Below are 22,863 nucleotides of genomic sequence, written 5' to 3'. Positions count from 1 at the left end.
CTTCCTCCATCTGTGTCTTCAGGGCTGAGACTGTGAGGCCAGTTCCTTCTCCATCAGCTGCAGCTTCTCTGTACAGGAGATCCCGAATATCATTCACAATACTATACAATACCGCATTGTTCATTTGGACACTGAAAATTGGCTTTAAAGTAGCACTTCTTTTATCATTTGAAGATGCAGTGTGAAGGTACTTTCTTAAGTTGCACTACATTTAAAATACCATAGAGCACTATATGGCTTGTGCTTTCAACACTACTATACAACAGCCTATGGTTAGATGGATTTATTTAAACCAGAAAGAACAAGGTGTTCAAAAACTACACCTCACAAAAGCGAGGAAAAGTCTATATTTGGTTCACTGGGTTAAACATATATATTACATATACATACACACACATATACATAAGTGTATATGATGCTCGGCGTTCATGCGGCTCAAACCCGGGTTTAGATCTGAAAGTGGAGAATCACTTCTCACACCGCATAGTGCGCTACGTGCAACTGTTTTGGTTGGTTTGCAGTTTTGCTTTAATCACAAGCTTGTTTTACTGTTATATGCACATGTTTATTTGAGTTCAAGTATTTTGTTTACGTTAATCACTTAAGATTTTAAAAATTGTAAGTGATTTTAGAATATTGATTTTAACACATTTTAAATCATGAGTATTACAATTTGTATTGAATGTTTTTATTATATTGAAATGTAAAATACTATACCTAATAAAAAAGTATTCTTAAAGACTTTATGGATTCAATTCAAAATCATACACATACAATTCAATAAAAACAGTACAAGCAAGCTGAACATGTCAATACTAAATTCACTTTCCCATCCTAATTTTGCTTAACTACATAATTACTATTTCCATAGAAAAGTACATATTCGCGTTCAATATTTGGCATATATAAAAGCAATACACTAACATGTGTCCATTGCACAGCCCAGCCCCATTGCTATGGCCGAAGCCCCCGGCCGTGCGGGTCAGAGACGCACTGAGCTGCAACACCGTCTCAGCAGCTGATCGGAGACGGGCTGTGACGTCACCTGAGCCACACCAAGGCGTGTTTATGTAGATGTACAGTGCGTGCTGGGATACATGTACTAAACTGTGCCGTGTTACCTGTGAAATGTGCTTTTATATTATCTGTCAGGGTGGAGTGAGCTGTGCTGTTGGGCTGTGTGTCTGTGACCCCCCTGGCCGTGTGACAGTGAGAATGGGACCCCCCGCCCTGGACCCACTCGCTCTGTCCGGAGACGGGACTCTGTGAGCGCGGAGGGCTCGGTATCGCTTCTCGGCCTTTTGGCTAAGATCAAGTGTAGTATCTGTTCTTATCAGTTTAATATCTGATACGTCCCCTATATGGGGACCATATATTAAATTGATTTTTGGCGCAGGGAGATGGGATAGGGGCTTGCTCCGCCCACTCCACGCATCGGCCTGGTATTGCAGTGTCTCCAGGAACGGTGCACCCCCCGGGGAACGAGCTGGTTTAACGACAGACTGACAGCGGGACAGAGGAGAGGTAACCCCGAGCCTTCTTTTACATTCATGAAAATGCTAATTTTCACTGCATGTCATTTTAATTGTAGATAAATGTACATACGTCATTTTTAAACTTTGTTAAAAAAAGTGTGGTGTGCAATTTCAATGTTTCCAGTTTTGTCACTTCTACTGAAATAATGACACATGCAACAGTGGTTTCAGCGTGAAGCTCTGCCTGTCTGACAATTTAAAGGTACGTTTTTTAATCGGCTACATTACAGCCATACATTCTGTACACTTTGAATATCCAGCTGCGTACACACAAACCACAACAATACACTTTCGCAACTAGACAAGGAAAAGGTACAGAAAAGTTTGAAGCAGCTGCTGCTGTTTAAATGCATTTTATAACTACCGGTCCACACTCGTTAATCCTCCAAATTCACAGTGCTGCCAAACATCGGCAATAACAAATGTATTCCCATTATAAAACAACTCCGCAATCGTCCAATTCGCAAACCGCCGTCCACCACAGAGGTTTAAACCTCAGTAATTGTATTTAGTACTTGTTAGTCATCCAATGTGAATTGAAAACGTTGACTTTTGGAGAAGATAAACACTGTGATAACCAACGCAGCTCTGTGTGAAACAATGTCATATTCAGCACCCGTTTCGGAAAACAACTGTGGAAACAGGCGTGAATTCAGAGGCCTGGACTTCACAAAATTCACAACGGCATGTAATTCAGGTTGCATATTCTTCGATGCAAGGGCCTGGAGATGCAGCATACAGTGCATTACAATTACATCTGGGTTTACACCATTCCTCCTGCCTGTCATAGAGGCCAAGATATGCAAACAGCAGCGGTAGCATTAGGCCTGGGTCTACAGCCCCGAATGTGTTATGAATAATAATAATCAATTCATCTGGCATTGTGATCATGCTGTCAAGCCCTTGAAAATAGGATATCGTTGATCAAAAACGTGGTCCTCTGTGTGCCATTCAAGCAGCAGATCTACTTCACATCACTGGTCAGCACGCATTTTGTTTGAGCAGAGAGAGAGAGAGAGAGAGAGAGATCTCCACACTGCTGCCTCGAGCCGACATCCCTCCACACCTCTCAACACTGAGATCACCCGAGGCTGCGCAATGTACACCTGGCACACCACCCCTCTTTGCTCCCCTGGCACCTCCATGACAGGGTGCATCTAAATCAGGAGGGGGTCAGATTCTTGGTGAAGACTCTGAAAGATGCAGCCCTGGGCCGCAGCCCAGCCAGCCCACCCCCACACAGCAACACCAACAGAGGCCAGCCAAACATACAACCCACCCCACACTGGAGCACACATACCACGACGCCGCAGCACCGGCCAGCCCCCCATCACCCAGCCTCCCACCCGCCCCACGAGCGCCAGGCACAGCGCCCATCAGAAGCCACTCAGCTACGCCGCAGCCCTGACCCAGGCCGCCCCTCCGGCCCCCACCGAGCTGGGGGAGATCAAGCAGCTGCTCAGCCTCCTCTGCTCCAGACTGCTGAGCTGAGCCAGAGCACTCGGGTAGGGACAGACAACCCCACATGTAAATAATTAAAAAATAAATACCTGTGTACATACAATGTAACCATACTTTACATAAAACTAATAATTATTATATTTGAAATTCTAGTTTAAACAAAACCTTAGATTAAAAAGTTGTATTGTTGATAGGCATTTTATTCCACCAAGTACAATGTTAGCTAAAATGAGCTCATTTACAGTAAGCTGCTGGAACATTCAGGGCCTGAACTCCTCGGCTTTCGGGCTAAAGAGCACAGACCCTGAATTCATTAAAAGCATTAAGAAATTAGATATCATAGTTCTGTTGGAGACATGGTGCCGTGCAGAGGTGCCCACACACTGCCCCCTGGGCTACAGGGAGGTTATTGTGCCCTCAATTAAAATGAGCACATTGCGGTGTGGCAGGGACTCTGGGGGGATCATAGTGTGGTACAAAGAGGAGCTGGCCAACCACATCAGCCCAGTCAAACAGGGCCCAACGCACACATGGCTTCAAATTAAGAAGGGAATAGCCCAGTGTGAGAACTATATATACCTGTGTGCAGCGTATACCCCCCCCTCTGAATCCCCCTATTACAATGAGGAATTTTTTAACACCCTCCACACAGAGATCAGCCATTTCCTGGCCCAGGGGAATGTGCTGCTCTGTAGGGACTTCAATGCCCGGACAGGCACCGAGCCCAACTGCATCGACACACAGGGAAACAGCCACGTGTTCGGCCAGGCCCCTCTGTACCTCACCCCCACCACAACCCAGAGGAACAACCCAGACGGGGCGGTGAACAAGAACGGGAGAGAGTTAGTGCATCTCTGCCAAGCCTTGGGCCTGTACATCCTTAATGGCAGGATCAGAGGGGACTCTTTAGGGAGGTTCACGTATTGCTCAGCTCTTGGGACTAGTGTAGTCGACTACGCCCTCACTGACATGGACCCCTCCTTCATCAGTGCATTCACTGTCAGGCAGCAAACCCCCCTGTCAGACCACAACCAAATCACAGTGTTCCTGAAAAGAAGAAGTCAGACCAGCAACACACAGACACAGCCCAGTAAGCTGTACAACCTTAATCAAACATACAGATGGGCTCCGAACAGCACAGAGGAATTTAACAAAGCAATCAGTTCTACTGAAATAACAGACATCATCAACACTTTCCTCAGCTCACAGTACCAGCCTGACGTGACAGGACTAAATCTGGCCATAAATGATATCAATCAAATATATCAAATTGCAGCCACAATGGCAAATCTTAAAAAGACAAAGAAAAAGACCAACCAGAATCACACACACACACAGACATGGTTTGATGATGAGTGTAAATCAATACGAACAAATTTAAGGCACCTATCCAATCAAAAACATCATCAACCACAAGACACAGAACTACACCAGCAGTACTGTGAGACCCTAAAACACTACAAACACACCCTTAAAAATAAAAAACAAAAACACACAAACAAAACACTCACAGACATAGAGAAATCTGTTGACCAAAACCAGTTCTGGGAAATTCAACAAAACAACAAGAATTGGCAATACAAAACGGAACCATTTGAAAAAAATACTTTGAAAACCTTTATAAAGATATCCAACAAAATGATCTGACACACAAACAAATTGAAACCAGGGAAAAACTGAAATTACTCGAACAATCAATTAAAAATAATCAAAACACAATTGACTCTCCAATCACCCTACAGGAACTATCTAAAAAGCTACAGGCACTTCCACCCAGAAAAGCCTGCGGCCCGGACAGCATCAGCACTGAGATGCTCAAACACAGCAGCGCACAACTGCAGGAGGCTGTGCTTAAATTGTTCAACATGGTCCTCAGAACTGGTTACTTCCCTGACATCTGGAACCAGGGGCTGATCACCCCAATCTATAAGAGTGGAGACAAATTCGACCCTAACAACTACCGGGGCATCAGTGTGAGAACCTGGGGAAGGTGTTCTGCAGAATCATCAACACCCGGATACTGGCCTTCCTTACCGAGCACAGTGTCCTGAGTAAGAGTCAGATTGGCTTCCTCCCAAATCACCGCACTACAGATCATATTTACACCATACACACCCTCATAGACAAACACGTCCACCAAAAAAGTAAAGGCAAAATCTTTGCCTGTTTCATTGATTTCGACTCCATTTGGCACGAGGGACTTTATTACAGAATTCTTCAAAGCGGTGTAGGGGGTAAAGTCTATGATATTATAAAATCAATGTACACCGAAAACAAATGTGCAGTAAAAATTGGCAACAAAAGAACAGAATTCTTCACTCAGGGGCGGGGAGTGAGGCAGGGCTGCAGTCTGAGCCCAACACTGTTCAACATCTACATCAATGAGTTGGCAATGGTGTTGGAGCAGTCTGATGCCCCTGGCCTCACCCTAAATGACACAGAAGTCAAATCCCTGCTCTATGCAGATGACCTAGTCTTGCTGTCGCCCACAGAGCAAGGGCTTCAGCAAAACCTGGCACTACTAGAGCAGTACTGTCAGTCCTGGGCTCACTGTGAAAACCTACATGAGCACCAGCTGTAACCTGATAACTATAAATAAAGTAAATGTACATGTCTATTAAGATTTTATTTCCTAATATAAAGCACAGAAAGCATTATCAAAGTTTCACAGTCTCTTCTGTTCACAATAGGTGACACACATGGAAGGATCCCCCTTCCTCTCGGAGGAAACAAGTCTCTTGGCAGCTGGGTTGGACCCCTGTCGGCAAACTGGGACCCCCAACAACTGCAGGTAGGAACAAATATTATCAAATCTCAAATTGCACGCATTCAAATGTAATTAATGAACGTCTTTTCTTCTATCCTGCAGTCACCAGTCTGCATCACAAGGATAATAATATTATTATTTCTTGGCAGACACCCCCCCCCCCCTCTCTCTCTCTCTCTCTCTCTCTCTCTCTCTCTCTCTGCCGGTCACTTCACTCCTTGGTTCCCCTCTCCGCCAGATGACCCAATTACCAAATTAACCATACAAATAGAAACAATAAGGAAGTAAAAAGAACATACTTCGTAAATAAAACACAGTGCACAATACAATAATTACATGAAAAGAGTGATAATAAGTAAATAAATAATAAGTGATCAATTAACGCTAATGGCCAATCACGCCCCACCCGTGACATCAGCTTTCATGAAATCATCCAGTAATTTGAAAATGTCTTCACCTATTGTGCATTCTGGTAACTCCTGACAGAAAAGAAAATCTTCCAAAATTTCCCCAACCAAACATAACGGACATAAACTAACAATTGCGCTGCATTACTGACATCCGTTGTCTCGTCCAGCTGAATTGCAAACTGCTCACACATGCGTAGCCTTTCTGTGAGATGACGCTTCAAATCGCTTGAAAGTTCTTCAATTCTCCTACTTACTGTGTCGTTAGAAAGTGGTATGGCCTTCAGTTTCTTTGCTACATCTTCGCCAACCATCACATTTCTATGCAGCTGAAAGAATCAGTTCTTCTCTGATAGTATGGGCCTTTTCACTCTTTGCAATCTGAAGCGCTATTAAGAAGGATGCTTTCAGAGCTTTTTCTGGAACCGTTATGTTTGTCATTAGAGTTTTCTGTCAATTGTATTCTTCTTTCTTTTAAAAAAGTCTCTGGATTTGTCTTTGCATACCGGGTGCCTTATTGTAAGATGTCTTTTCAGCTTTGCAGGGTTCATTGCTTCATTTGACAGAATTTGCAAGCATATACACTGCAGCCGCCCATCACTAAATTCCATTAAACCAAAATCATTGTAATTGTCATCAAACTTTCTGTTCTTTTACTTGTTACTGGACTCAGCATTGTCACTGCCTTCAGCACAACCAGCCCTATATGGACATTTCATTATTATTATTATTATTATTATTATTATTATTATTATTATTATTATTATTATTATTATTATTATTATTATTATATTTTTTAGCAGATGCCCTTATCCAGGGCAACTTACAAAATATAAGCGCAATACAAAGTTCAAGGAATAAAACATTACAAATTCAAATTTACATAATACAGTGCAATTTAAACCATAATACATTTTACAAATTCCAATTTACACAAGTGTATACAATATCCCTTTCAGGCACAGTGGTTACTGGGTGAAACCACATATTCTGTTCTCTCTCCTTAATTAGGATTGTTGTTTAAAGAGAGAACTATTGCATTTTATACTAATGTGTACTGTACTCAAGGGGAGAGTAAAAGATGTAGCACACAGGAAGTTATAAAATCCCTTTAGAGCCTCTGGGAAGTTGAGTCCCCATGCATGATGAGGGTGCTTCTTAAAAAATGCTTACCACTTGATCCAGGTTGGTTTTTATACATATATTTATAATTTGCATTATAGATAACATACTCCAGATTAGGACTTTACCAAATATAATGTGAACAATACAAATATAACAATTGTATAAGGTGGTTTTGCACAGTAACCACTGTGCATTTAGGAAAAAACATGGCCGAAGGGAAAAACAAACAGGTGGTTTTACACAGTAACCACCATACATGTAGAACACAATTTCCTGTATGTAGAATTAGGAATATAACAGTATATATCTGCACTTCAGATGTTATTTCAGTTTCATACATATTTGAATTCTATACATATTTGCAAGGCATCGTGGCAAGGAAATAAAATAAGTGCTGAGGAGGTAGCAAGACTAATGGTTGAACACATTCCAACAGATTATTCATCATGTAGTGACAGTGAAACAGAGGGTGTCCATTAGAGGAGTTGCTTCTAACTGGAGTGAGGTTGTTAGTGGAGTTCCGCAGGGATCAGTACTAGGGCCTTTGCTTTTTCTAATCTATATTAATGATCTGGACTCTGGGATAGTTAGCAAACTTGTCAAATTTGCAGATAAAATAGGTGGCTCAGCAGATACAATCTCGGCAGCACAGGCTATTCAGAGGGACTTGGATAATATTCAGTTGTTGGCCGACACCTGGCAGATGAAATTCAATGTGGACAAGTGCAAGGTATTACATGCAGGTAGCAAAAATGTCCACTATAATTACACTATGGGAGGAATAGAACTAGATGAAGTAACGCATGAGAAAGACCTAGGAGTCTATGTGGACTCCTCACTTTCTCCATCCAAACAATGTGGGGAAGCAATAAAATAGGCAAGTACAATGGTTCGAATGGCCTCCTCTGATTTGTAAACTTTCTTATGTTCTTAAGTGGTAGCAGTGATGAGGATATGGAAAGGCTTGAGGAAGACCAGGGAATAGATGAATATGATGACAGTGATGGAGATCAGTAGAGTGACCAGGGCAGTGACAGAGAACAAGGCAGTCATGAGAATGAGCAGAGTAGGAATGTGACTTGGTCAGAGCCAAGGTCCAGAAGATTGAGGAGAGAAGATTGTCTGGTGAGAGAAGAGCATGCCAGTCTCAGGCCCTGCAGTATAAACCTCATATACCAGTTGAAAAACGCAGGTCTGGGAATGCTCACCTGCCACAGCAAAGCAAATCAAGATGCTGCACTGAATGTAGCACTAAGAAGTAGCCCCATTGGCCAACATGGATGTCTGCTGAGTGCAATGTGGGCTTGTGCATGAACCAGAGCAAGAACTGCGTTTTTGTCTATCACAAAAAATTAAAAAAGCTAAAGAATTTATGGAAGTAACTGATTAAATGATCAGCACAGATTAAGGTGCTTCAATCGCCCCTTAATTCACAGTGGGTACAGGGAGAAACCACCTCAGAACTGACCATTGACCTTGACCCTAACCAAAATGACCTTAAACTTACTTTAGTTTGATTATTTGTCTCTCATTTATCTCAATGAATTAACATTTTTGAAAACATTTCTGTGTGTGTGCCTGAAAGAGATATATGAGGTCTTACATTCTGGATTGTAAAAGCTAAGTGCAGACAAGATGTTAGGTCACAGTCAAGGCCCAAGGGAAAGGGAGCATAGGGGGAATCAAAATAACAATATGAGTACTAGTAACACAATAGTATGTGAAAATGTTGTAAAGTGCAATCTTGCAGGAGAATTAATGACTAAATTGCATGTAGAGTCTGAAAAGATGTATTTTCTGTTTTGACTTCAGTGGGAAGGTCGTTCCACCACTTAGGGGCCAGGGATGAGAAGGAGCAGCTCTGGAGGAAGGGGAGTGGAGAGGAGGCAGAGTTAGTCTTCTGGCACCAGAAGACCGCAGCAGTCTGGAGGGGATGTATGGAGAGACGAGTGTCTGAAGGTAGCTTGGTGCAGTGTGGTCGAGACAGCGGTAGGTGAGGGTCAAAGTCTTGAACTGAATGCGTGCCGCTATCAGGAGCCAGTGGAGGGAGCGGAGCAGTGGAGTAGCGTGTGCGAATCGTGGCAGAGAGACACCAGACGAGCCACAGAGTTCTGGATGAGCTGGAGTGGCGGGTAGTAGTTGCAGGCAGGCTGGCCAGGAGGGAGTTGCAGTAGTCCAGGCGGGAGAGGACCAGGGACTGGACGAGTAGCTGAGTTGGGTAGTTGGTGAGGAAGGGTTTGATTTGGCGTATGTTGCTCAGGAAGAATCTGCAGTTACATGTCAGTGTGGTGATGTGCTGAGTGTAGGTGAGCGCAGGATCGAGGGTGACTCCTAGGTCCTTATCAGAAGAAGAGGGAGACAGTGTTGTAGATTCCAAGGGGATTGAGCTGGAGAGATCAGCAGAAGGTGAGGAAGAGTGGGGGAAAAAAGAGGAGATCCGATTTGGAGAGGTTGAGCTTGAGGTGGTGTGACTGCATCCAGGCAGAGATAGCAGACAAGCAGGAAGAGATGCGAGAGGGGATGAGGGTGTCGAATGAGGGAAAAGACAGGAAGATTTGGGCATCATCTGTGTAAAAATGGTAAGAGAAACCATGGGATGCGATGAGGGGGCCCATGGACCGAGTGTAGAGAGAGAACAGGAGGGGGCCCAGGACGGAGCCTTGGGATACGCCTATGAGGAGAGGTTGGGGGGTGGATGAGGAACCTCACCATGTCACTTGATAGGTCCGGTGTTAGCGAGGCAGGAGAGGAGGATGGAGTGATCAACAGTGTCAAATGCTGCGGAGAGATCAAGGAGGATGAGGACTGAGGAGAGGGAAGCCGCCCATGCTCAGCTGAGGGAGTCAGTGACAACCAGGAGAGCCGTCTCAGTGGAGTGAGTTGTGCTGAAGCCGGATTGCAGAGGATCCAGGAGTGAGTGATGGGAAAGAAATGCAGAGAGTTGACAGTGGACGGCCTGCTCGAGGGTCTTTGAGAGGAAGGGGAGTAGGGAGACAGGGCGGTAGTTCTGAGGAGAGGTGGGGTCAAGGGTTGGTTTCTTGAGGAGAGGAATGACAGCAGCTTGTTTAAATGCAGAGGGGAAACAGCCAGAGAGGAGTGAGGAGTGAGGAGTTGAGGAGGGAGGAGATGAAGGGGAGAAGATCAGGAGCAGTGTCCGAGAGAGGTGAGAATGAAGAAAAGTGAGGTTGGTCGGTGGGAGACTTGGGCGGGATGTGATGTACTGTGGCTGTAGGGCTGCCCTATTCATACGCATAATTTTTTCTAACGCAGTTATGCCAAAACCACGCCCCATTTCTGCAAGGATCGTGTTCTAGCCTTATAGGTCCCCGTCATTGGCAGACAGCCTGATAGCGCTGATTGGACAGACTCGGAGAGACTCAGCCGACAGTGAGAGCTGTCACAGTACAGTAGTGATGGGCAGTTCGACTCTTTAATGACTCGATTAATTTTATTCAGTTCAGTTTGGTTAATCGATTCAATTAGTTAATTCCATGAATTGATTCAATGACACGAAAACAACCAATGCAGATTGAAACAGGATTGTTAGATAATTGATTTGAAATAACAAGGCGTTCACAAACTACACCTCACAGAAGCAAGGAAAAAACTGTATTTGGTTCACTGGGTTAAATGAAATATGAAATATATATTTAGAGTCCTAGAATTTCAACAGTTTGAAACATTAACATTATTTATCCAACACATCTAAATGTAATATATATATATAGTTAAATGCATTTGAATAAATCATTGTTTTTTACAAGAACAAAAATAGAGTCTGGAACGAGTGGCATTTGTGGAATTAATCTGTGGTATTTATTCAGCAGCAAAACGCTGTATGCCCAATAATTTGATTGACAGATCAGCACAACGCACAACACAAGTTAAATATTGCCAAAGCACAATGTTGCCCTCGATAATATTGCTTTGCAACAAACCCCTTTTTTATTTTTTATTTTCAGAATTAATAAAATAATTAATAAAATAACAATCATAATAACATAATAACATTGGATATTTTGTTGAAATATGGACCGCCAAACTACAAATGTCCCCGTTTTTCATTTCAGAAATCTGGTCAACTTACTGTTGAAGAGCTTGCGGATGTCTGCGATCTTGGAGGAGAAGGAGACAAAATCTTCTGCAGTGAGAGACAAGGGAGGAGAAGGGAGAGGGGGTGCGAAGAAGGAGGAGAGGGTGGAGAAGAGTTTGCGGGGGTTGTTGACAGTGGATTCAAAGAGTGATTGGAAGTAAGACATCTTGGCTGAGGTGAGTGAGGAGGAGAATGTGGACAGTATAGAGAGCGGTAGAGTTCGTGGGCAGCTGGTAGTTTGGACCTCTTGCACTTCTGTTCAGCGGCACGCAGACTGCGTCGGGTTGAGCGGAGAACGGAAGATATTCAAGGCTGAGGAGGGGAGGGACGGACAGGACGAGCCGTGAGAGGACAGAGAATCAAGGGAGGAGGTGAGGGAGGAGAACAAAGAGGAGGTAGCACAGTTAACAGACAGATGGGAAAACAGTCAATGGAAGGTAACAGAGTGAGGGCAGTGGAAGCAAGGGTGGAGGGGGAGACAGAGCGGAAATTATGGCAGTAGGTGACAGAGGGAGTGGGTTGGTTGGGGAGGGAGGGGATGAGAAAGGGAGAAGGAGATGAAGTGGTGGTCTGAGATGTCCATGGGTGTCACGGAGAGTGTTGAAGGGGAGCAGCCTCTAGAAAAGATGAGGTCTAGCTGGTGGCCTGCCCTGTGAGTGGGGGGAGACGGGGAGAGAGAGAAGTTAAAGGAGTTAAGGAGAGGAAGAAATCCAACAGGGGAGTGGGAGGGGTTGGAGAGGTGGATGTTGAAGTCTCCCAGGAGGATGGTAGGAGAGGACAGTGAGGGGAGGGAGTAGAGAAGAAAGTTGAGTTCATGCAGGAAGGAGGTGAATGGACCGGGAGGACAGTAGAGAGCTAGAAGGAAGAGGTGAGAGGGAGATGTGAGTTCCGCTGCATGGAATTCAAAGCTGTTAGTTGTGATAGACGAGAGACAGGGGGGCAAAGAGACGAGGATAGAAGTGGAGAGCAGGAGCCCTATTCCTCCTCCCCGCCCAGTAAGATGGGGGGAGTGGGACAGGACAAACAGAGAGGATAGGGTGGCAGGGGTGGTTGAGTTCTCAGGGGAGATCTATGTCTCGGTGAGAGTGAGGAAATCCAGAAAGTGTTGGGTGGCAAAAGCGGAGATGAAGTCAGCCTTATATAAGACGTTAGCTACCTGTAGATAACTGTGTGTACTGGATAATACTAATTTTAGAAATACTCTCTCAAGCTCCAACGTCAGTCCAACCATTCGTGATCAGCTCAACGCTGCTGTGCTATCTGGTAAAACAATCTCCCCCTCCAGTCCTTCCTCCACTCAATCTCATTAAAACAATCAGTGTGGGTTTCTTGCACAAACCACACATCCAACTTATTGTCATCTGAGACAAAGACTCCCGTTTCTCATTGCTCCCAGTACCATTGACATTTATACTCCCACATTTTATTTTGTACATTTAGTGAAGAAGAGGAAGTAACATAAACAACAAGTGACTCACGAAGCAAAGAACAGAAAAACACAAACAGAACGAAGAGCGCTATTTGAATGAACTTCGCCATGAGTAGTTATAAAGGGCACTCTGGGGCAAGGGGGCGCAGCAGGGGATTTGACCTTTGACCTTGAACTTGAGTTGAACTTGAAGACCGTTCCTAGAGGGCGTGTTTTGCGTCACTGAGGAATTTGCACACTGATGGGTGGAGTTCAGGGCACTGAATAATGTGCATACCAGTGGGTGGAGTTCGAAGCATTGTTGGAATGTACAGTCTGGTGGGGTCTTTTTAAGCCCTCCTGATTCTTTAGTGAAATAGCTATTTTGTCTCTATGTGAGTGAAGCAAGGTTGTCTCTTCAATATGTCCAATGGGGTTACCAACTTAAAATGGACAAGGGTTATGTTGGGGTGGAACTTTTTGAGCTAGGGGATGGTGTCTACCATACTGGAGGGTGGAGTTCGGGGCATTTGTCAACGTTGAATTTTACCAGCCTCACTGGACTGGTTGGACTGGTCTGTTTACATTTTTAGGTGATGTTCCCAGGGCATGAGAAATGTCTAGAGATCTTGACTGTTTTAAGGTTTTTCTAAGTGTACTTCTCATCAAGATGCTGTGTAAAGGACATTTGCCCAGATACCCTGAACATACATTACATTTTAAGAAATGGAGATGCAGAACATTTGAACAAGTCAAATAATCAGTATAATCAATATAATCTACTACATCTCAGTAACATGAATTTACAGAGTTACAGACAATAGCAAACAAGGTATTTAAAGAAATGGTTAATGTAAGATTATGTAAATACAATGGCCAAGGATTAAGAGTGTGTGTGTGTGTGTGTGTGTGTGTGTGTGTGTGTGTGTGTGTGTGTGTGTGTGAGAATAGAGAGAGAGAGAGAGAGACAGAGAGTTACTACCCAAGAACAAGCAGGAACTAAAGACAGCTGCAGTGCAGGCCTGGCAGAGCATCACCAGGCAAGAAACCCAGCATCTGGTGATGTCTATGGGTTCCAGACTTCAGGCAGTCATTGACTGCAAAGGATTTGCAACCAAGTATTGAAACTCACAATTTAATTCATGATTATGCTAGTTTGTCCAAATACATTTGAGCTCCTACAATTGGGGGGGGGGGGGGGTACATCTAAAAATGTGTGTAATTCCTACAACTACCCTCAAATTAAAGATGAAAGTCTACACTTAAAGCACATCTTGATTGTTTCCTTTCAAATCCATTGTGGTGGCATACAAAGACAAAATGATGACAATTGTGTCACTGTCCAGATATTCATGGACCTAACTATGTGTTTATACAAGAATAGTGATTGTGTTGAAGAGGCAAATGTCTTGGAGGGACATGATTATGCAACTGGACAACTGGTATAGTTTAAATATTTTTATTTTAAAAATAAAAAAATGTTTCTACACTACTGGGGCTGACTTTACTACAAGTATCTATCTATCGCTAAATCTATGTCTCCATAACTATCTCTAAATCTATATATCTAACTCACTATCTGTACATCTATCTAAGTATGTATCTCTATCTCTGTCTCAATAAATGTATTCTGTAGTGTCCGTAAATCTGTCTCATCTGTATAACCCTGGGACCTGAGATGGTTCAGACCTATTTTAAGCAGTATGGGGGTTTGATACACCGACACGTATTCCAAACCAATTCAGCACTGCTAGCTGCTGGTGTGACGTAACGAAGCATTGTTTGCAGTGATCACATGGTTTCTGGCAAGGTGTCGTGTTTCTGGCAAAGTTTTACTTTGGTCAACTCATTTAGCCCAACTTCAGTTTTTGATAGTCATTTGATGCAGTTCATTCTACTTCATATATTTTTTTAGGTTCCAGACATGCTTCTGGCAAGCTTTTTCTGATTTCCATTGTTGAAAAGCCCTTAAACTCTATGAAATATTTTGTTTCTTTGAGACAATAGTGATCATTGTCAATTTTTGAATCCCAGATAGACCTCCTTTGTAGATCTGAGTAAAAATCCACCTTGTCTTCACATAGGCTGGATGGAGTTTTTTTTTTTTTTTTTTTTTTTTTTACTTTGTTTACACTTATTGGACAGAGATGTTAGGATGTTAAAAAACATGCCTTCAAATGTTAAGTTCTCAACTTTATTTTAGTTATTTTAGATAGGATTGTTAAACTGTCTACAATTTCATACTATTTGCAAATTAAAATTGTCAGCTAGTCACTTTCAGTTTTTAGAGCAAGATTTATGTTGATTCTATATGAGATTATATATTAAATGTATTTATATTAGTTGTATCATCTAGGGAGTAGGGGTCTGTCAATTATTTGGGATTCAGAGAGACAGGATCACTTACAATGGATTGCATACGTATTCAGCCCCTAGGGGTGTTGTTACAATAAAATGTGGAAAAGTCAAAGGGGGGTGAATACTCATGCAATCCACTGTAACCTCATTTCACACTACAAGGCAAAGTTACAGACCACTTAAATACTTTGTGGTTATGACACCATTATTGCACTTTTTGTAAACACATTTTTCAAATTGTTAACATTGCAATACATCTGTTTAAATTGTGCATTTGAACATGTTTTATTTTAATTGTTTTGTTAACTTATATATTGCATGACTTATTTAGTTTGATTTAGTGCTACTCAATTAATCCAAGGTAGTTGCCAAAAATATGAACTGTACAATTTTGAAGTTACCCTTTAGATAAAATTAATCTGTGGTAAGAAAATAAATCAGTAAGCAGAACACAAACAGTATACATTAAGTGCACTTACAATGGTATGTTCTAGTTAATTCAATGTATTTAGTTTTAATTGTTGAAATAATTGAGTTCATCATCATACTATTTTAAAGTAGTATTTAATTAAACTTGAAAGTCATATTAACTAAAAATAGTAAGTAACCGTGAATAGCACACACTGGGTTTTTAACTTCATGTTTAATGTTCACTCCTGCTCCTCTACCATGCTGTCACATTAAATTTTATATGCCTAAAACTCATGTATGCACTTCGTATTCAGTCCACATGGTGGAGACAAACACTACAAAATGAGATGTATGCTCTTTGCTCACGATTTAAAATAAATAAAAATAGTGAAACCAATCATTCAATGTCTATTGTCTCAGTGAGCAATAGGTCAAGACTCAGTAATTATTACATTTTATTATATGTCATTTTTGGCTTATAATTATATATCATATAATAAATACAATAATTAAGAACTGAACATAAAATCTGCTCACTGAGATCCAAACAGCCAGTGAGAGACATCTGTGCAGCAGATACAGAAACAGACACAGGCAAATATATGTATTTGGTATGAGTTCTGATGAAAACATGTCAACCATGCTATTATTGGCACCACACCTGAGAAAATAAGATAGACCATAAAACTAACACTATTACACATTCATGAACTCAAATACCTCTAACAGAAGTACATGACAGATGAGCTCCAGTCAGCTGTTGCACCCTAGATGGAAAGGACTGGACCAACCGATGTGATTCTGATGCGACTGGAACAGAAAATGTGGATCAGCAAGTCTGGAGTGTCAATCTCAGATAGACAGTGACTTTGACATATCTGTGAAAAACAGGCTTCCATCTGTTGTTTAATTCAGTCCAGATGCAAGGGAGACATGCTTCTGCAAACTGACAAAGCTACTGAAGCTACAGACCCAGGACAAGAAATACAACAAAGAAATTGTACTGCAAATAGTTTATTTCCAGATTATTAACAACAACCATTAAAAAAATGTCAAAACAAAACAAAACAAAAACCTGACCCACAAGTTGCCTTTAAATTAAAGTTTTTTGGGGGGAGTGGTGACCGTGTGTGAAGGCCGGTCGGGCCAGGGTGGTCAGTGAGCTGTTGGCCTGTGTGGTCAGTGAGCTGGCAGGCTGTGGTCAGTGCGGAGGGCCGAGGCCTGGGGGGGGTCACACTTTGACGGGGGCGCGGCCCTGGGCCCGCTGGTACTCCTGCTGCAGGCTGGATAGCAGCTCCCGGTGCTGCTCTGACTGCAACTCCATCTCCTTCAGAAGAGTCTCGTGCCTCTGTCTGTGGAGAGCACACGCACACGCACACGCGTTACAACACTGATGTTAAGATTTCAGTATTTTCTATACATTGTCCTGGGAATCAGTGCCATCTTTGTACTCTTCTTGACTAATTAAGCAATAAATTGGAACCTTTTAATGATTTATTTACACATTCTGAGGAATAATACCGAATAACACGCATCAATAATTCATATTTTCATGACTAATACATGCGTAGCTGCTGCTGCTTAATCAATGTGCCTAAATAGAATGACTAACTGAGCAGAATAAAGGAATCTGAAAGGTTACTCATCAATCTCAGTCTAAGAAAGCAGACTGCAATGGCCACCTTGTTTGAGGAGGAGTGAAGTGCAGCCTAAGGAAGTCAGTCACGTGAAACTAAGGCCCCTCATCAAACCACTGCACTGAGTTACCAGTTTACAAACTGCTGATGGTCAGAGAAACCAGGAGAGATTTGTTCTGTGAGGAATCACTACAACCACCATAATTTCAGACTACATACAACCGCCTCACTCGCAAAATGTGCAGCTCCTTCATGAAACAGCTGTGAGACTAAAATTAATAAACAGTTGGATAAAAAAAAAAAATCTTATGAACATCACAACATTTTCAAGGCAGAAACACTTCAATTATATTGAAAATAAATGTATTTTTCTTAAAATACATAAAGATAAAAAAAACTAAAAAACTTAATGCAATACACTGTGTAAACAGGTGTAGAACTCAGTATGCTCATATCTTAGCAGACTTACACAACTATAAAACAAATAACCAGTTATTAAAATAGCATTAAACAAGTATAACATCTTATGCAACGTGAAAGCACTTTGACATTACTGTCTATTACAGCTTATGTACATCAATGCAGAAAATGTGCTTTTCAACACTACGAGCGCATCTGCCAGAGACGGCCTTTTCACAATGTGCGCTGACATCAACAGGGCTGTTTGTGTTGCACTGAGCGACTTGGCAGTAACTGGGCAGCACTGGCTCAAAGGTGAGGGGCATCATCTTTGTCCTGCTGTATATATGCTGAATTGTAGTGCCAACAGCAGTGTAATAAACGCTATACCAGCCAGCTTGTTGCCAGCCCTACACCTGACAATATAATTAGTTTACAGGGTTCCCACTCGTTCAGGGTTCCATTTTCCAAGTCTTTTCCATGACTTTTCCAAGATAATTTCCATTATTTTCCAGAAAAAAAAGTAAAGTTCAAACTAAACATTTTCTATATCGTAAGATATGTTCCTGTTTGACATATTCAGTCAATGCTCAAAAATAACATGAATAATGTGCATAATAACAGTCAGTGTGTATAATCATCATATTTGTACGCAGATGCACTGCTGCCATTACTAAAGGTCTACGTCAATAGTTCTATGTGAGGTGCATGTTACTGAACTGATGCCAATACTAAATCTGTCCACCCGACCAAGCTACTTCAAAAGTACAGTAAGTGGGTCATTCCACGTCAAATGAAAGTGGGTTTTGACCCTCATCATCTCAGTTATGAAGTTGATTTCATAGTTAGAAACAAATATGGTAAGCACTCCTGCAATATTAATTTTGTAGAAAAAAAAAATCTTCAAGAAACTAAAACTAATTGATGACATGAATATTTAATACTTTCATTTCCTAGAATTCATACATTTTTCACTAAATATAGCTCCCAACATCCGATCTAAACCCAACATCAAATCTGGGTGGCGAGGGGTAACCAGGGAACTGATATTTCAGAAGATGAGGAACCAAAATAACTGGTTAAAATCTACAACCCTTAAAGTCCACACCAGATTGCATGGAAAGATTGTTTGATTGAAATGATGCCGATTGTCAGACGGGAAACAAAGCATACTGAGTGACACTAGGGGGAGACATGACAACATCAATATATTTTCCAGGGATCCTGATGGTTTTATTTTGTTGTCGTTTTGTTTTTATTTTTGTTTTTGGAAATATGAATATTTTTCCCTGACTTTCCAGGTTTTTCCATTACTAAAAGAGTGACTAATCAAGACATTGATACAGAGAACTGGGTTTGCAACGTGATTGAATTCTAAAGGAATCTGAACCGATCAGAGGACAGGCAGACAAAGAGCTAAATCAGCTGTGATCCTTGAATTGTTTATATCTGCCATTAAAATATATAATGATACTAATAAATGAATATATGATATGTAGGAATTCACAGGTTTCAGCAATCAACACAATACATTTTTTTTTCAAAATGACTGATTTAATTACAAAGCCCAGATGTCAGTTATATTCAGTATATCCTACCACATAAACTGCTGGTCCAGCAGTTGAACAAGAAAATGTTAATAACTTATTAATTTTGAGGAGTTTACAGCTGAAATGCCATATAGGTATTTAATTCAAATATTTAATAGCATATAAGAGATGCAGGAAAAATTCACATCCGCAGAGATATTTACATCTGAAGTGCAAAAGCCACTGAAAAAGCATCTATGGTGGCACTACTGTTAATAGAACTCGGCCAAAGACTGGTCTACAGAGATGGGCAGATGGGCAGACAGGCGGGCGGACGGACAGACAGACACACTCACATCTCTCCAGTGATGTACTCCAGCCTTTTCCCTACAGTGGCTTTTGCTTCATCCAGATCTTGCTTCACTAGCACTGGTCCGATCAGTTTATAGACGGTGTTCTGGGCTTCCAGCAGGCCCAACTCCTGCAAGACACGAGAATCAGAGGCACAGTAGATCAGTGCCGTGCAACTGGCCCCTCCAGAGCAGACCTGCAGGGTCCACCAGGAGAGCTGCTCTATCACCTGCAGATCAAACAGCACACAGAGAGAGACGCACACCTACACACACACCCCCACACATTAACACAGCGCCAACACAGACACACCCACACACATCCATCACCAACACAGTGCCAACAGATACACAGTCAGAAATGCACTGCAGCTCTGGGTGGCAGTTTGCCCTGTAGGCACAGCACTGCTGGGGGCTGCAGGGGGGCAGCTGGGGGGCTGGCTCCTCTCACCTCTTTCACGATGTTGTTCTCGGTCAGCTGCGCCTCCAGCTTCTGTCGCGCCGACATGCTCTTGCTCAGGTCTGCGGGAGAAGGACAGCGCCGTGAGAGCCGCCGGCGGAGAGTCAAGACCCCTCGCATTTCTAAATATAACTCGCGGTAGTGCAGCGCAGATGTCCGCATTTCTGCGCGGCTCCACCAATGGGATCGGTGCGACTCCGCAGACCTGCGCAGACCTGCGGACATCTGCGCTGCATGCACCGCACTAGAACAGTTCAGCGTTTTCTCTCAGAGAGCAATCGTATGGGTTCAGCTTTACATTGCAGAGGCCGCTGCTTATCGACTCTGTCCCACAGCTTTACTCAAACGTCGGAACTACACCACCCTACTACCACCACTGATGATAATACATACATTACTGCCCAAATTACTCACCTTTTTGTAGCTGCTGATATTTTTCGAGCTCCGCTTGTAGTTTTTTCTGGATTGCTTCGGCCATTGTCACCTGCCGTGCTTACGGATTTTATTTAACCCAAAATAATAAACCTGAGCAGCAGTGATGTTATCTTCACCACGATATAATTATAAACGACTACAGCCTCGCCTCGTTCCACTCACTGCAACAGGAAACGTAAACTCGGCGCACCGGATATGATCACAATACAGCCAGACTATAACGCACTGAAGCACATAGGCGCCATATTGGTAAAGGAGAGATTCTAACCCAAATTAAAATGATAATTATTGCGCCAAACTCGCTTTCATTATTATATTATGTAATATATGAATTATTATCATATATCATGTCTACATATTAAAAAGTACTTTCCCAATTCCTTAATTCACTACCAACGTCTTAGTAAACATCTTACAACAAATTATGCTTTGACTCAGTTATATTAATTTGATATATGTTTATGACATAAAGTTTATGACTCGGTTATATTAAATAATTCCAAATTTATAATTAGTGATTATTAATCAATAGAAAAAAATATTGCAAAGCCCATCAATCAAGATATGGATTAATTAACGTATGTATTTATTTACTGTAATTATATTTGCTGTTAAATACATTGACACAGTATTTCTTCTCAAACAGCTGTGTTTTATTTCAGGTTGTTGTATTTTGGCTTGCCTCTCCCTCAACATCTGTATGTCATGTGACTTGTTCATTACACAGACACCAGCCACCCCCAGACACTGCTTCCCTCATCCGTGGAAATAAAAAACCTGTCAGAGCTTATAACAAAAACAAGTAATAATTTATTACAGATTACACTGATTACAGTCACTGGTCACTATGTTGCCTGTGGCCAGGCATCTCTTCAACACGGCATCAGCAGGACAGTCTGCCTCTCCCAGAAGAGGTCCACCGTGTGCTTGTCCTCCTGTGTGTGTCCTGGCGTGTCTGGCTCCTCACTGCTTCTTCTTCTGCACGTGTGCGCAGTCGTACTTCCCCCGCACTATCTTCAGCTTGACCCCCGGCAGGTCCTGCGTGCGCCCTCCCTCCACCAGCACGATGTTGTGCTCCTGCAGGTTGTGTCCCTCCCCAGGGATGAAGCACACCACCTCGCGGCCGTTGGACAGCCTCACGCGCGCACACTTCCTGTTGGCGGAGTTGGGCTTCTTGGGTTTGCGGATCATGGTCTTCAGAATCACACCTTTCAGCTGCGGCCGGCCGAACGTGGGGCTGGTTCCGGGGGGCTCGGGGCGCGGGCGGCCCTGCCTGTGCAGCTGGTTCAGAGTGGCCATGCCTCGCGCCGCCACACTGCCCGCACTGCGCACCGCTGTGGAGGGCAGAGGAGAGAAACCCTCACTTAAGCATTGTACCTCATAACAATTAATTTGAGAGGCGATTGTGTGGAGATCACAGTAGGAACCCCCCCACCAAATACTCACTCCCCAGGAGTGATGACATCACCGGCCTCAGACTGCCGAGAAGCGCCATCGCTCCCTCCGTCTCCACGAAACCTGCAGAGACATGACACAGCCTGAGGTAAATCAAAATGAAAAAAATAAACCTAAGAATAAATATGAATGTTTATTATTATTTTTTAAATGTCACACAGTCTACAGCCATGAAATAGTCCTATACTGTAATCAGACATATTAGACCTCTGCAATTAGACAGCAAAGCAATCCTCCCCACATCCCACTGAAGGCTCTCCACAAAGTCGATCATTCTTGTGCATGTGTGATGGGGTCATGAGCCTTACAGTACATAAAAACTTTAATAAAGGACATTTCTCTACTTGCCACTGTAGTTTTGTGATTGAGCTATACTGTCCAAAATTTCTCAGAAACAGCATTTATTTTCTTGAAACGTCCTTCAGAACATGCTTAAGTAGTAAGCAGTGTGATGTGTAACAATGGCACAGAATGCACAGATGAGAAAAAATTAAATGAATGCATAGTCAAAATATCAATGGTACCACGCTACAATTACTTGTTCCAAAATCCTGTGATAGATGCACTATAGATACCGTGGTGTATGTTTATATACACCAGGTACCAGCACAGAGTGCAGTGAACAGCAAAGAACACCCCCTCCCTCAGGAGTTACTACTGACACGATGTCCTGCAGCACCATAAGCACCCCTCACAGCCCGTCAATGACCTTCTGCGCTGCCGCACGCCGGCGGCTGGTCACTCACCTGGTTCTCTGCGCTGCTGTGACTGTCCGGCTGCACGGCGTGTCCGCGCTGTGATCCGGACCCGGGCTGGACCTGAGGCTGCGAGACGCACAGAACCGGGCCGAGGTGGCGACAGCGAGTACTGTACGAGCCCAGTCCCTTCCCTGTGACCCCGGAAGTGTTTCACAGTGCACCTACGGAATACCACGAGGCTCACTACGTCATTTTTCGTTCTTGTATGCCTTGTTGAGCAAGTACACACACATGACTACTTTACAATACATAATCAATTTCGAAACAATACTTCA

General features: G+C 42.8%; 2 protein-coding genes, 1 long non-coding RNA gene and 1 other non-coding gene across 5 annotated transcripts; 2 read left to right on the top strand and 2 right to left on the bottom strand.

The window, feature by feature from the left end:
• The first annotated feature begins 1,078 nt into the window (after positions 1-1,078).
• On the top strand, positions 1,079-15,962 carry LOC136764792 (uncharacterized). Of its 2 annotated transcripts, XR_010821237.1 has the most exons (4): positions 1,079-1,524; positions 5,687-5,787; positions 9,108-9,288; positions 11,366-15,962. It is a non-coding gene; the product is annotated as an uncharacterized LOC136764792 (long non-coding RNA). The 2 variants fall into 2 exon arrangements; XR_010821238.1 differs by lacking the exon at positions 9,108-9,288 and having other exon boundaries at positions 1,085-1,524.
• Positions 1,286-1,476, top strand: LOC136765170 (U2 spliceosomal RNA). Its single transcript, XR_010821371.1, has one exon. It is a non-coding gene; the product is annotated as a U2 spliceosomal RNA (small nuclear RNA).
• Positions 15,963-16,563: 601 nt separating the features above from the next.
• On the bottom strand, positions 16,564-20,566 carry pfdn6 (prefoldin subunit 6). The gene is made up of 4 exons (XM_066719112.1): positions 20,355-20,566; positions 19,932-20,002; positions 19,487-19,611; positions 16,564-16,917 (listed from the first exon to the last, which is right to left on the bottom strand). The coding sequence occupies exons 1-4, from the start codon at positions 20,416-20,418 to the stop codon at positions 16,797-16,799; spliced, it is 381 nt and encodes a 126-aa protein (XP_066575209.1). The 5' UTR covers positions 20,419-20,566; the 3' UTR covers positions 16,564-16,796.
• A 596-nt stretch (positions 20,567-21,162) lies between these two features.
• mrps12 (mitochondrial ribosomal protein S12) lies at positions 21,163-22,749 on the bottom strand. Its single transcript, XM_066719110.1, has 3 exons — positions 22,577-22,749; positions 21,822-21,893; positions 21,163-21,709 (listed from the first exon to the last, which is right to left on the bottom strand). The coding sequence occupies exons 2-3, from the start codon at positions 21,868-21,870 to the stop codon at positions 21,339-21,341; spliced, it is 420 nt and encodes a 139-aa protein (XP_066575207.1). The 5' UTR covers positions 21,871-21,893; positions 22,577-22,749; the 3' UTR covers positions 21,163-21,338.
• Positions 22,750-22,863: the final 114 nt, after the last annotated feature.

This window comes from Amia ocellicauda, chromosome 12 (assembly GCF_036373705.1).
Source record: "Amia ocellicauda isolate fAmiCal2 chromosome 12, fAmiCal2.hap1, whole genome shotgun sequence".
Taxonomy (NCBI): Eukaryota; Metazoa; Chordata; class Actinopteri; order Amiiformes; family Amiidae; genus Amia; species Amia ocellicauda.
Note: the sequence above shows the minus strand (reverse complement) of the source record. Positions and strands in the feature narration are given on the sequence as shown.